General features: G+C 39.0%; 1 protein-coding gene across 1 annotated transcript in view; it reads right to left on the reverse strand.

Annotated features, from left to right (window-relative positions):
• The window catches only part of LOC128686267 (chitotriosidase-1-like), a 61,568-nt gene extending 46,591 nt beyond the window's left edge, over positions 1-14,977 (reverse strand). Inside the window, exon 1 of the mRNA XM_070085707.1 lies at positions 14,819-14,977. Within this exon, the coding sequence (XP_069941808.1) occupies positions 14,819-14,870 (52 nt within the window). The 5' untranslated portion in view covers positions 14,871-14,977. The remainder of the gene's footprint in view (positions 1-14,818) is intronic.
• Between the last annotated feature and the right edge of the window lie 1,749 nt (positions 14,978-16,726).

The raw sequence follows: 16,726 nt of genomic DNA on the forward strand, positions 1-16,726 counted from the left end.
CGCTCACAATGGAATTTTTCTTGTGGTGTCGAGGTCCTTCAATCAGTATAGGATGATCGTCGGGTGTGCTCAGGCATCATGGCGAGGCTCTTACTCATACTACATCAATCTGACGTAGGTTAGAACCACCAGATGAGGAACTGCTGGAAGTGTATTTTTTTAACACATTTTTTTAAGAACAGTTGTGATAAGTCCCATGAGACTAGGAATTTAGTGTATGCGGCACCAGTTTGGAACCCACACCTAGCCAAGCACGTAAAGAAACTAGAGAAAGTGCAAAGGTTTGCAACAAGACTAGTCCCAGAGCTAAGAGGTATGTCCTACGAGGAGAGGTTAAGGGAAATCAACCTGACGACACTGGAGGACAGGAGAGATAGGGGGGACATGATAACAACATACAAAATACTGAGAGGAATTGACAAGGTGAACAAAGACAGGATGTTCCAGAGATGGGACACAGCAACAAGACACATATGGAACAGTTAGGCAACTTTATTCCGAAACGTTTCGCCTACACAGTAGGCTTCTTCAGTCAAATACAGAAAGTAGGCAGGAACAGTAGAGATGTGAAGACGATGTAATCAGTCCATCACCCTTGAAGTCGTAGAATTTGTTGGATCTGAGGGGGACATGACCTCTCAGTGGCTACATTCTCACTACTACTACTACTCTGCACCTCTCCTTCCGACAGTATTTAAGTCTCTGCACTGTCGCTTGATCTTCAGATAGTTCCTGACTATGGAACTGAACTTCTCCAGGCTGAGGGACTGACAACCTCAAATTCTACGACTTCAAGTGTGATGGACTGATTACATCGTCTTCACATCTCTACTGTTCCTGCCTACTTTCTGTATTCGACTGAAGAAGCCTACTGTGTAGGCGAAACGTTTCGGAATAAAGTTGCCTAACTGTTACATATGTGTCTTACCTAACAACCTGTCGGTATTGTATACCGTTTTGATGTTCACACAGCAACAAGAGGACACAGTTGGAAGTTGAAGACGCAGATGAATCACAAGGATGTTAGGAAGTATTTCTTCAGCCACAGAGTAGTCAGGAAGTGGAATAGTTTGGGAAGCGATGTAGTGGAGGCAGGATCCATACATAGCTTTAAGAAGAGGTATGATAAAGCTCACGGTTCAGGGAGAGTGACCTAGTAGCGACCAGTGAAGAGGCGGGGCCAGGAGCTTAGACTCGACCCCTGCAACCTCAACTAGGTGAGTACACACACACACACACACACACACATGAATGCAGCAGAGCAATGGTGGACACTCTAGCTGAGTTACTGGTAATGGGCGACTTCAATCACAGGGAGATTGATTGGGAAAACCTGGAGCCACATGGGGGCCCCGAAACATGGAGAGCCAAGATGATGGATGTGGTGCTGGCAAATCTCATGCATCAACATGTTAGGGATACTACCAGAGAGAGAGGGAAGGATGAACCAGCAAGACTGGACCTCGTAGCTCAGGCATTGAGCACATCACATATGAAAGGCCCCTTGGAGCTAGTGACCACGTAGTTATGAGCTTTGAATACATCGTGGAGCTAAAAGTGGAGAGGGTAACAGGAGTAGATAGGGAAAAGCTAAACTATAAAAGGGGGGACTACACAGGAATGAGGACCTTCCTGCAGGAGGTTCAGTGGGAACAGGAGTTGGTAGGAAAATCAGTAAACGAAATGATGGACTTTGTAACAACAAAATGCAAGGAGGCAGAGGAAAGGTTTGTTCCCAAGGGTAACAGAAATAATGGAAAGGACAGAATGAGCCCTTGGTTTACCCGAAGGTGCAGGGAGGCAAAAACTAATTGCTCTAGAGAATGGAAAATGCACAGAAGGCAAAGGACTCAGGAAAATAAAGATTAGTCGAAGAACCAGAAACGAGTATGTACAGATAAGAAGGGAGGTGCAGCGGCAGTATGAAAATGACATAACATCGAAAGTCAAGTCTGACCCGAAACTACTCTACAGCCACATCAGGAGGAAGACAACAGTCAAGGACCAGGTAATCAGGCTGAGGAAAGAAGGTGAGGAGCTCACAAGAAATGACCAGGAGGTATGTGAGAAGCTCAACATGAGATTTCAGGAAGTATTTACAGTGGAGGCTGAAGGGACAACAGGAAGACAAAACAGTGGCGTACAGCAACAAGGGATATACCAACAAGTGTTGGATGAATTACACACAACTGAGGAGGAGGTGGAGAAGCTCCTAAGTGACCTTGATACCTCAAAGGCAGTGGGACTGGACAACATCTCTCTGTGGGTCCTTAGAGAGGGAGCAGGGACACTACGTGTGCCACTAACCAAAATCTTCAACACTTTCCTTGAAATTGGGCAACTACCTGAAGTATGGAAGAAGGCAAATGTAGTCCCCATCTTTAAGAAGGGAGACAGAAATGAAGCACTAAATTATAGACCAGTGTCACTGACATGTATAGTATGCAAAGTCTTGGAAAAGATTATCAGGAGGAGAGTGGTGGAGCACCTGGAGCGGAACAAGATTATAAACGACAGCCAGCACGGATTCATGGAAGGCAAATCCTGTCACAAACCTACTAGAGTTTTACGACAAGGTAACTGAAGTGAGAAATGAGAGGGAGGGGTGGGTTGATTGCATTTTCTTGGACTGCAAGAAGGCCTTCGACACAGTTCCTCACAAGAGATTAGTACAGAAGCTAGGGGAACAGGCACGTATAACAGGAAGGGCACTGCAATGGATCAGAGAATACCTAACAGGGAGGCAACAGCGAGTCATGGTCCGTGATGAGGTATCACAGTGGGCGCCAGTGACGAGCGGGGTCCCACAGGGGTCAGTCCTGGGACCAGTGCTATTCTTGGTATATGTGAAAGACATGACGGAAGGGATAGACTCAGAAGTGTCCCTGTTTGCAGATGACGTGAAGTTAATGAGGAGAATTAAATCAGACGCAGACCAGACAGGTCTACAAAGAGACCTGGACAGGGTGGATGTGTGGTCCAGAAACTGGCTCCTAGAATTTAACCCCTCCAAATGCAAAGCCATGAAGATCGGGGAAGGGCAAAGAAGACTGCAGACAGAGTATAAGCTTGGTGGCCAAAGGCTGCAAACCTCACTCAAGGAGAAAGACCTAGGAGTGAGTATAATACCGAGTACATCGCCAGAAGCACACATTAACCAGATAACTGCTGCGGCATATGGGCGCTTGGCAAACCTGAGAATAGCGTTCCGGTACCTCAGTAAGGAATCGTTCAAGGCTTTATACACTGTGTACGTCAGGCCCATATTGGAGTACGTAGCACCAGTTTGGAACCCACACCTGGTCAAACACGTCAAGAAATTAGAGAAAGTGCAAAGGTTTGCAACAAGGCTAGTTCCAGTTCTAAGGGGAATGTCCTATGAAGAAAGGTTAAGGGAAATCGGTCTGACAAAACTGGAGGACAGGAGGGTCAGGGGAGACATAATAACGACATACAAAATACTGCGTGGAATAAACAAGGTGGACAGAGACAGGATGTTCCAGAGATGGGACACAGAAACAAGGGGTCACAATTGGAAGCTGAAGACTCAAATGAGTCAAAGGGATGTTAGGAAGTATTTCTTCAGTCATAGAGTAGTTAGGAAGTGGAAAAGTCTGGCAAGCGATGTAGTGGAGGCAGGAACTATACATAGTTTTAAGACGAGATATGATAAAGCTCATGGAGCAGGGGGAGAGAGGACCTGGTAGCGGTCGATGAAGAGGCGGGGCCAGGAGTTGAGTCTTGACCCCTGCAACCACAATTAGGTGAGTACACACACACACACACACACACACATACAGTGATAACGACTTATAAAACACTGAGAGAAATTGATAAGGTGGACAGAGGCAGGATGTTTCAGAGATAGGACACAGCAACATGGGTCACAACTGGAAGTTGAAAATTCAGATGAGTCACAGGGATGTTAGGAAGCATTTCTTCAGTCACAGAGTTGTCTAGAAGTGGAACAATCTGGAGAGTGATGTAGTGGAGGCAGGATCCATACATAGCTTTAAGAAAAAGTACGATAAAACTCTTGGAGCAGGGAGAAAGTGGACCTAGCGAACAGCGGAGAGACGGGGCCAGGATTTACGACTCAACCCCAACAGCCACAAATAGGTGAGTACACACATACACGAGCTGTGAATCGACTCCTGCAAACACATATAGGTGAGTACACACACACTGAAAATATATATGATATGGTAATTTCTGTCAGTTACTATATATCCAAATCCATAAGTTTTAAAGGGTGGACCGGTAATCCAGCGAAAGTCCTCGGTCAGCTGCGGGTCATCATATGACAAAGGTAGGTAGGTAGTAGACTCGCCGGTATAATCGCAGGGCCCAGGCCTTTTCCAAGAGGTGGCGCGTCCTTGGCTTCCTGTCGTGGGAGGGTTTCAGACCAATGTCTGCCATGGGAGGAGGTACAAGCACCTCCTCGTCTTCTGGGACCAGCTGTTCCCAGGCCTAACCCCATTTCCCGCCCCTACTCGGCTCGGAGGGAGAAGCTAGGCACCTTGGTCTGCAGCAAACCTTGCCCACACTGGGCTCGAAGGGTGTGGCAGCTGCATAACAGCAGACGATATCAAGAGGTGCAAAGACAGCAAGCACTATAGGATCCTTTTGGAGCCACACCCCAGCAAGGGCAGTAAGCCCGAGCATTGGGGAAGCTCAGGAATGCCTCTTGCTCTTTGTCTGTTGCTGCTACTTCACTTGTCGGTTGCACTCTCTCATGTGACAAAGACCTGCGCCAAGAAGCACTTGTACTGTTTCCTGACAAACTCCACCTAACCTAACCTCCCGTCAGCTGGTGGTGAATGAAGAGGAGGGTTTATGAGACTGAACTCATTCCCCGTAAACTCAAATAGCTAAGTATACACATTCCCCCCAATATATATATATATATATATATATATATATATATATATATATATATATATATATATATATATATATACATATATATTGGGGAAATGTGTATAATTAGCTATTTGAGTTTACGGGAAATGAGTTCAGTCTCATAAACCCTCCTCTTCATTCGCCACCAGCTGACGGGAGGTTAGGTTAGGTGGGGTTTGTCAGGAAACAGTACAAGTGCTGTAGAATGTACAGCATAGGGCCGTAGACGTGGCTTGCATACTGTTGTCAGGTGAGGCGAAGCAGGATGAGGCGGGGTCATAGTGGTACCATTCACTAGTCGAAGTAGGTCTTCGTCCAAAGGTTGGACAACTGTCAGACACTGCAGTATCATGGGATCTTGTTACAAAGTATTCTTCAACACTTGTCCAACCTTTGGACGAAGACCTACTTCGACTAGTGGATGGTACCACTATGACCCCGCCTCATCCTGCTTCGCCTCACCTGACTACAGTATATAAGCCACGTCTACGGCCCTATGCTGTACATTCTAAAAGATTGATGGACTGAATACATCGACTCCAGGCTGAGGGACTGATTACCTCATACTCCTCCTCTCCTTACACCTTCTGCTTTGTATTGGACTGATGAAGCCACTGTGTGGCGAAACGTTTCCTGAATAAAGATTCCCATATGCTGCATAAGTGTCTCAATCTTCTTCTTTGTCGGTTTTTCAAGCCATTCATCACAACTGTCAGACACTGCAGCATCATGGGATCTTGTTACAAAGTATTCCTCAACACTTGTCCAACCTTAGGACGAAGACCTACTTCGACTAGTGGATGGCACCACTATGACCCCGCCTCATCCTGTTTCGCCTCACCTGACTACAGTATATAAGTACAAGTGCTTCCTGGTGCAGGTCTTTGTCATATGAGAGAGTGCAATCGACAAGTGAATATACACCATTTCCTTGGCAAATTAAATAGCTTAGCCAATTCTATAAACTTTACTGTTGAATTTGAAGAAAATAACTCATTGCCTTTTCTAGATGTTTTAATTATTAAGGGTAATAATGAATTCAAATTTAAAATTTACAGAAAGCCTACAAATAACTGTTCCTATGTCCACTATTATTCTTCATATCAAGATAGAGCTAAACTGTCTGTTTTCTCATCAATGTTTTTGAGAGCTTTACGAATTTGTAGTCCTGAGTTCATAGATGAGGAATTATCCAAAATTTATGAAATAGCTAAAGATTTGAAATACCCAAGAAACGTAATTGATAAATCTTTTAAAATTGCTAGAAATACTTTTTACAATTCGAAAAGGGACAACCAGTCTTATTCAACTAAAAATATGTTGCTTCTCCCTTACCATGAAAACTTGGTTGATATGTCTTCTCTTAGACTTAAGGCTTTTAATATCAAAGTTGTATTTAAAAATCTTGATACAGTAAAAAAAACTTTTGATAAAGAATTCCCCCAGAAATGCTGACGGATGTGTCTATAAAATTCCTTGTAAAATTTGCGATAAAGTTTATTACGGTCAAACTGGTAAAAGTCTCGAACTAAGATTAAAACAACATAAATATTACATTAGAAATGGACAAGATTCCAATGCTTTATTTATTCATGTGAGAGATTTTAACCATCCAATTGATTTTCAAAAAGTTGAGAGAGTTGTATCAAGCAAGTCCATGGTTGACAGAAATATAATTGAATCTTGTTTCATAAAAAGCAGTTTTGACAATAATATGAATATTTCCTTTGGTTTATATAAATTAGATCCATTTAAAATTAATAGAATTTGGGAAGAATTTAATAATACATTGGACAAACAATAATTTTTTAAAATTCTTAATTCTTGGGTAGAATAGTTTGTTCGTGGGTTGTGTGAAGGACCTGTCTAGTTGGGCCAGCGGGCCTGCTGTAGCGTTCTCTTTCTTATGAGTCGCGCGTCAGGTGTTGCTTTGTTGTGGGATGTGATAGTGAGGTGTGTTCTAGACCCTTTATATGCCTTCTTTTGATGCATTACTTTTATTGTTCCTTGATAATGTGAGTAGTCACGAAATCGCTTGGAATTTCTCTATTCTTTCACCCCTCAAGGAAGGTTCCTTGATGTTGGTGAGGGGCTCTTGATTTAGGGAATTGGATCTGTGCTCCAGTTCCCCGAATTAATTAAGCCTGAATGCCTTCCACATCCCCCCCCCAGGCGCTGTATAATCTTCCGGGTTTAGCGCTTCCCCCTTGATTATAATAATAATAATAATCTATTCTTTCACGGTGGTTGTTTTGCATATTCTGAAATCACCTGTTTACTGTGATCTTATTGCACACACACACACACACACGTATGTTAGGCCCATATTGGAGTATGCGGCACCAGTTTGGAACCCACACCTAGCCAAGCACGTGAAGAAACTAGAGAAAGTGCAAAGGTTTGCAACAAGACTAGTCCCAGAGCTAAGAGGTATGTCCTACGAGGAGAGGTTAAGGGAAATCAACCTGACGACACTGGAGGACAGGAGAGATAGGGGGGGCATGATAACGACATACAAAATACTGAGAGGAATTGACAAGGTGGACAAAGACAGGATGTTCCAGAGATTGGACACAGTAACAAGGGGACACAGTTGGAAGCTGAAGACACAGATGAACCACAGGGATGTTAGGAAGTATTTCTTCAGCCACAGAGTAGTCAGTAAGTGGAATAGTTTGGGAAGCGATGTAGTGGAGGCAGGATCCATACATAGCTTTAAGCAGAGGTATGATAAAGCTCACGGCTCAGGGAGAGTGACCTAGTAGCGATCAGTGAAGAGGCGGGGCCAGGAGCTCGGACTCGACCCCCGCAACCTCAACTAGGTGAGTACACACACACACACACACACACACACACACACACACACACACACACACACACACACACACACTCACACACACACTCACACACACACACACACACACACACACATATATATATATATATATATATATATATATATATATATATATATATATTTATATATGCATATATATTTATATAAATATATATATAAATATATATATATATGTATATATATAAATATATATATATATATATGTATATATATAAATATATATGTATATATATAAAAATATATATATAAATATATATATAAATATATATATATATATATATATATAACAACACTGCGACTAGCCAAGGATTCGAACGCATGCTGCTTTGTCCCACTCTAATCCACAGGACCAAGCAATTTATACATATATACATGTATATATATATATATATATATATATATATATATATATATATATATATATATATATGTATATATATATATATATATATATATATATATATATATATATATATATATATATATATATATATACAAGCAATAAGATCACAGTAAACAGGTGATTTCAGAATATGCAAAACAACCACTCTGAAAGAATAGAGAAATTCCAAGCGCTTTCGTGACAACTCACATTATCAAGGAACTATGAAAGTAAAGCATCCAAGGAAGGTATATAAGGGGGTCTGGCCAACACCTCACTATCAGATCCCACAACGGTTAAACACCTGACGCGCGCCGACCCAACTGGACAGGTCCTTTGCACAACCAACAACAAACTATTCTACCCAAGAAAATTTTTAAAATTATTATTTGTCCAGTGTATTATTAAATTCTTCCCAAATTCTATTAATTATAAATGGATCTAATTTATATAAACCAAAGGAAATATTCATATTATTGTCAAAACTGCTTTTTATGAAACAAGATTCAATTATATTCCTGTCGACCATGGACTTGCTTGATACTACTTTCTCAACTTTTTGAAAATCAATTAACTTTAAATGCACTCTGTAAACACTTTACACTATATAGGAAAAGTCAACAAATTCTTTTTAAGTAAAAAATAATATAATTGTCTAGAATTTCTTGTTTATAAAGATCTTACCCAAAACTTTCTGCCTCACCAACTTATCTGTACTTAGTAAGTTAGTTGGACATGGAGTGCCTCGATGGTTTTTCCCACTACATGATTCATTGCTAATTTTATTCCTGAGATAACACTGCCTTAATTTAATTCAATTTATGCTAAGGTTGTCTGCGCAGACGAGCATTATATTGCATTAATTTATGGTTATTAATTGATATATGAAATACATTCCCAGGAGTCAGTTGGAGCACAGGCATCGTAAAATTTTCAATACGGTGACAAATTCTTTATCATTACTGTTATATAAGGTTGACGGGTTCATGACCGACTCCTCTGTAGCAGAGAGTGTAAAATTAGGCTGAAATTTAAAACAGTAAAAACGTGAAATCTGCTCTTGAATAACAGAGTACAACGAACAATAACAAAATACTTTCCATCTGTTGGTAAGGTACTGTTGACGTTCCTTATTAACACAATTATGCTCACTGTAAACTAGATTAAAATTGACCCAGCATATCAGGAATTTTAGTTAAAAAAATTACAGTTTTTCACCCACTGTTTATTAAAAATTAAGCATTTCTCAGTTAACGTATATATAGGCTTTTCAAGTGTAGCCAGCTAGTCAGCAACACCCAAAATACTGAGATATTTTGAGTATTTTAAAAAACCTTGATACGTATTTTTTTTCAGTCTCTGTTTATTATATATTAAGTACATTCCACAATGTAAGATTGTGCATGTTGTTCACTTGTAGCTAATTCGTCAGAAATACTCATTATATATAAAGAAATGAATTTTCATTTTTTTCTGGAACGGAAATTCTTTGTGTAGGATTAATTATGCATACTCGAATTAGTCTTAAATCATACTTTATGCATAGTAGCAATGTTTTGTCTAATATCATCAGTTATAACGACAGAAGTGAATCTAGGGGCTTAAGCCAGGGTTTCAGTCTTCGAGGCTAAGAAATCTTAAAATGCTGAAAAATCAAAGAAATAATTTTGAAAATAATGTAATTTTCAGTTTGAATAATACAGTGAAAAATAAGTTATTAACTAAAAAAATGAAAGCATTTCCATCTGTGAGCATAATCAAAGATAATGTATAGTATGCTTGATCTTGTTAACAACCTATATCAGACCCTAGTGCAATTGCAAGTACCATTTTAATTTGTATTTTTAAATTATAAGTTTATACCTAGTTGTACTTTAGCTCATTCTAACTCAATACTTAGACAACACCTAAACTAACTATACCTAGTTGTACTTTAGCTCATTCTAACTCAATACTTAGACAACAATAAATTCATTTTATTAGACCTTAGTGCAATTACAAGAGTGAGTCTGGTACCACTTGTAATTTGCTTTTTTATAGTATTAGTTTATACCTAGTAGTACTTTAGCTTATTCTAGCACAACAAACAGACAATATCAATTTCATTATGTTTATTAGTGAGTACACTCTATATGACCAAAGTGCTTTAGCGGTATACTTGTCCAAACCTCCCACCACTACAGAAATCAGTATTAGAACTCATCACATAATACAGGATATAAACAACCACTATTTAAACCTAAAAGATGAATGATCACGTTGACCCTGACCTAAACCTCCATAATCTAACACACAATCAAAACTTATTGGAAAGTAACTGCCTTTATTACACAGCATCACAAGCCAGCACTATCCTGAACACTGCTCAAAGTCTATCAGTTCTTAACTACAACATCAGGTCCTTAAGCACACACTATGATGACCTCCTGGCACTCCTTGAGTCACTAAAGACACCCTTCTCCTGCATTATTCTTACTGAAACCTGGCTTAAGCAGGACACAATTGATATCTACCCACTACCAGGATACACAGCAATCCACAACTGCAGACCATACCAAGTTGGGGGTGGTACTGCAATCTATTACTCTAACCAACTATCTTGTATCATAGTCACTTAAAAATAACTCTGAGAATTTGTCTCACGTCCCACCATTATTGTACAAGCGAGTGGCCCATGTCCTTTCGCATGCTATTACATTACTTTTTAACAAGTCACTAGAAACTAGCACGTTCCCGACACTACTCAAGACAGCAAGGGTTATACCAATACATAAAGGTGGTGACCCTACAGACGTAAACAACTATAGACCAATATCAAACTTACCATTGCTATCCAAAATCTTCGAGAAACTCGTGCACAGGAGACTATATTCATTTATAACGTCACAAAACATACTCAACCCCTGCCAATTTGGATTCAGTAAAAATAAAAGCACTAATGATGCAATTATAAAAATTCTAGACCTGCTTTACACAGCATTGGAAAATAAGGAATATCCGCTAGGAATTTTTATTGACCTAAGAAAAGCGTTTGACACAGTAGACCACGGCATCCTACCCCAGAAACTTGACCACTGTGGTATAAGAGGCCATGCACTTGCATATTTTAAATCCTACCTTTCTAATAGGTATCAGTATGTCACCATTAAAGACACAGCCTCATCAATACGGCCACTTGATACTGGAGTTCCGCAGGGAAGTGTCCTTGGACCCCTGCTCTTCCTCATTTACATCAATGATCTTCCAAACATATCCCAACACCTGAAACCCATTCTCTTTGCTGACGACACGACTTATGTCATCTCCCACCCTAAACTCGCCACCCTCAACACCATTGTTAACGAGGAGCTGCTCAAAATATCGACTTGGATAACAGCCAATAAACTTACACTTAACACTGGCAAAACCTACTATATTATATTTGGTAGCAGAGCAGGTGTTGCGCAACTTAACATTAAGATCGACAACACTCTAATTGCCAGACATAATGAGGGCAAATTCCTTGGCCTATACCTCGACAACAACCTAAATTTCAGCACCCATATCCAACACATAACAAAAAAAGTATCCAAAACGGTGGGGATCCTCTCCAAGATACGATACTATGTACCGCAAACTGCCCTTCTCTCACTATACCATTCACTTATATATCCATACCTCACCTATGCTATCTGTGCTTGGGGTTCAACTGCAGCAACTCACCTAAAGCCAATAGTAACCCAACAAAAAGCCGCAGTAAGAATAATCACTAAATCCCATCCCTGGCAACACCCCCCCCCCCACTCTTCATAGATCTAAACTTACTCCCTGTTCAGAACATCCACACTTACTACTGTGCAGTCTATATCTACATGACTTTAAATTCCAATATTAACCTTGACCTAAAACGCTTTCTTGATAGTTGTGACAGGATCCACAGGCATAACACCAGACACAAACATCTCTATGACATTCCCGTGTTCGACTACACCTTTACAAAAATTCAATGTATTTCAAAGGACCTAAAATCTGGAACACCCTACCTGAAAACTCTAGAACTGCAGACACATTCATCACTTTCAAAACTACAGTTAGAAAACATCTTATCTCCCTGATCCACCCCGACAACTAGCTACATGATAACCACCTGGTGGTTCAAAATTACTCACTCACCCAATTGATTTTCAAAAAGTTGAGAAAGTAGTATCAAGCAAGTCCATGGTCGACAGGAATATAATTGAATCTTGTTTCATAAAAAGCAGTTTTGACAATAATATGAATATTTCCTTTGGTTTATATAAATTAGATCCATTTATAATTAATAGAATTTGGGAAGAATTTAATAATACACTGGACAAATAATAATTTAAAAAATTTTCTTGGGTAGAATAGTTTGTTGGTGGTTGTGCAAAGGACCTGTCCTGTTGGGCCGGCGCTCGCCAGGTGTTTAACCGTTGTGGGATCTGATAGTGAGATGTTGGCCAGACCCCCTTATATACCTTCCTTGGATGCTTTACTTTCATAGTTCCTTGATAATGTGAGTAGTCACGAAAGCGCTTGGAATTTCTCTATTCTTTCAGAGAGGTTGTTTTGCATATATATATATACATATATATATATACATATATATATATATATATATATATATGTCGTGCCGAATATGTAAAACTGGCCAATTAGCAAGAACTCATTTAAAATTAAGTCCTTTCTAAAATTTTCTCTTATACGTTTAAAGATATATTTTTTCATTAATGTTGATGTTAAAATTTATAATTTTGCACCAAAAGCAACTTAGAAAACTTACCTAACCTTATTATAACAAGAACAATTTATTTTAGCCTAACCCAACTAAATATATTTTAGATTTGTTTACAATAATTTAATATTAAACAAACACAGTGAAATATATTTTTTTCGTTGGGTTCAGAATGATTTTGGCGAAATTATTGCATACACAAATTTTCACTTGTCCTATATGGCAAGATGAGCGTTGCTATTTAAGCCAAGATCGCAAATTCTGCCTATTCGGCACGACATATATATATATATATATATATATATATATATATATATATATATATATATATATATATATATATATATATATATATATATATATATATAAATATATATATATATATATACATATATATATATATATATATATATATATATATATATATATATATATATATATATATATATATATATATATATATATATATATATATATATAATTATTAAACACAAACGCCGGGCTAATTATATAAAATGTAGAGTACACTATTTTTTTTATATTTAAGACCTGCACAAGTATCAACAGGTTAAAAGTGCATGTGTGCTCAGATAGTATCTAGGCAAAGAATAAATCCATAAAAAAGTGTGTAGACACCAACAATGCAGAAACATGGTTCATTCAATCATAGAACATGCTGGGTCTATAAAGTTGGACAAAAACAAAGTCCACTTACTACTTAGTAAGAATGCAGAAGTAAACCTCTTCCTCACACTGAGTCCACAAAAAAACTGCAGAAATAGAGTCCAACACCAAGCCTAATTAAAAATTAAAACACCCAAGAGAGTCAAAATTATCTATGAAAATGGTATACAGCACCAATAAGTGAATAAGACAAATGTGGAGAAATAGTGGTGAGGCAAAGATGATGTGATTGATTGAGGTGGTTAGTCACTCAGCCTGGAAAAAGAGTTAAGCTCCACAATCTAGAGCAATGTGACGCTGTAACAGGAACATGGAATCTTATGTACTGCCAAAGGTGAGGCGAGGAAAAATCTCGAAGACGTTACAGAAGGTGGGACACACTAGTAGGAGCAGGAATGTAAGAACTGCGGAGCACTATAGCTAAAGTACTAATTATGATGAGCGTAACAACGCTTTCTTGGACAGTACTAGACTGAGAAATTTGGGTTCCCGGGGAATGCTCTTACAGACCGGTATTGATATTCTTCCAAATATTTGCTCAACACTTGTTTGGGAAACAGACAAAACCCATTTTCATTAGGCCTAATAAAGACATATTGTATACTTCTTACTTTATATTCATGTATTTAATGTAACAACATTTTAACTTACTGCACATGGAACTATTAATAGTGTAGTATAAAAAGCTCTTTTTTCTGACTTTCATGTTTTTGGCAGCCCTTATAAATCAGCGTCCTGGGCAGCTTCCTGGCTGCCCCGCACCTTAATCTAGCGCTCACTAATGTTAAAATGACAGTTCGCATTATGGACACAAGTTGCAGACAAGACAGTAATTAGAAATTCCAAGCCCCAAATTTGAAACTGTGCGATGTGTATGCGTATGAGGCTATATTAATGGAGACGAAGCAATTGCTTGAGTAATTCATCAATGACTGTGTGAGTGTGTGAGGTAAACTGCCACATCTGTCAACTTCCTAAAATGTAGCCACACTCTTCCCTCAAGGAGGTTCTTGATGCTGGTGAGGGGCTCTTGTTCTAGGGAATTGGATCTGTGCTCCAGTTCCCTGGATTAAGCCTGAATACCTTCCACATTCCCCCCTACAGGCGCTGCATAATCTTACGGGTTTAGCGCTCCCCTTGATTATAATAATAATATAATTAAACACTAAATAAACAGACGAACACCAGTTAATGTACAGATGTATGTTACGATATGTACTGAAATCACAACTATTTGCTTAGTAAGAAATGAACTTACCTGTTAGAGAGAGTGTGAGTGTGAGAGCAACCAGCACTGCCAAGACTCTCATGGTGGTACTGTGTGGCAGGTAAGAGCTATTTGTCTCTTATATACTAGTAACCGCTCGCTATCTTTTCCACTATCGAAATTGTGAGAATTAATCTCTCAGAGGCATGTCAGTACCCTTTACAAGCTTATGAATTGAGGAAAGTGGCAAACTATTAGGTTAATTTTTAGAATAATTAACGAATATTTGTTATCAGTGAATGTTAAATCGTTGATGGGCTGGATGCTATTTTAGGTTGTCAGGAATAAGCCTGCACCGGTTCCCACGCACCTGCGGGACACTATCATCTTTCTTGCTCTCATGACAGGCTGGGTCCAAGGCGCGCCGGTGATAGCAGTGAAGAAAAGACACCTTGAAGAAATAGCTTTTATTGGGACAACATTTTGATCAGTATAGAGCTTCGTCAGGCCATGTCTTGATGATCTACACAGGGCGAAACGTTGTATGCGCATATGTATATACATGGGTGGAGTCTTAGCTCCTGTTCCGCCTCTTCATTTGTTCTGGAACGTGTCTTGACCGTAACTGATGAAAGAAATGTTTATATGCTCTGAAAAGCAGCGTCATTATCTACCTTCCATTGCAGTTTTATGTACAGCTTGTACAACCTAATGTGTAATACACACTGGTCAGTGGACACAAATGCATATCGCGTATAATTCCCTTATGCTAAGACCCTCTTTAGCAAAGTATAAAAGAAAAAAATGTATAACGTCATGTCACACGACCTAAGTCAGGAGTAAGCACAACTGTACTCAAAACAATGGTAATAATAATCGAGATCGTGTTCTGCCACCTAGCTAGCGATTTAAAAAAAAAAAAAACTTTGACCATGGTCCGTCAGTCCTCAGATCTACAGCATTGTGTTGTACCATTGCTGCATAGAGGACAATAAGTCGTACCTCAGTCAGGAAATGCATACATCTGTGTATAAACCCTGAAGGACACATACCTCTCAAGGTATATACACTGAGGGACACAACTCTGGGAGTATGTGCCAGTGGTGCCATACCTGTTTCCCACGGGGTGTGGTTTGTGCCTGCACCACCTGGACCTTCTCACATCTATCTCATCTTCACCTCCACCTACGCTAGCGTAAGAACCGAGTACTGGGGCGCCCATCACAAGAAAGGTTAACGCAATAAATGGAATTTAAATAAACACCTAGATCACTTAATGAAAAAAGGTTAAAGAAAATTAAATACGATAATTTCCACAGTGTGTGTGTGGATTGTAGAGTTGGTGAGCGCATTTGTAAAGTGAAGAACAGTACCAGAGCAATTAACTGCATGCTTAATTGGTAAGGTTAACGTTTCACAATTTGCCCATTGCGTCATCAAAATTTATCGAAGTTGAAAGAATATGCAAGTTACAAATAACATTACTTTTAAATAACTGATGCAAACAGGTACAATAAAATTAAAATACAAATACAAATAATTTATTTTTCTTCAGTATATAGGTAATGTAGTTTACATGTAATAAAATATTTTTAAGCACAAGAGAAAGCCACTAACATGAGGTGCATTTTGGGCGCATTACGTGAAAAATAATCAAAGTGCGAAAGCTGACTTGAGGGGAAACTTAAACACAAAGTCCCAAAATGTGACTAAGTTACCAATGATAAGAATAACTTATGAGAGGATGGTAGAAATATGGCCAACTTAGTCATATTTTCTTTTTATTATTTTAGGTATGTTTGACATGGGCGTTGACACTTGGATGAGGTTATACGTAATTCTTAATGTTTTATTCACTGTTATTTTTGTGTTATTTCCGTCATTCTAACTTTTATAGGATATTCTTATCATTGTTATCTTATTTCCCTTTTTTGGTTTTCTATGTGTGCCCGACGTGAG

Source organism: Cherax quadricarinatus, chromosome 17, assembly GCF_038502225.1.
Source record: "Cherax quadricarinatus isolate ZL_2023a chromosome 17, ASM3850222v1, whole genome shotgun sequence".
In the NCBI taxonomy this organism is placed as follows: domain Eukaryota; kingdom Metazoa; phylum Arthropoda; class Malacostraca; order Decapoda; family Parastacidae; genus Cherax; species Cherax quadricarinatus.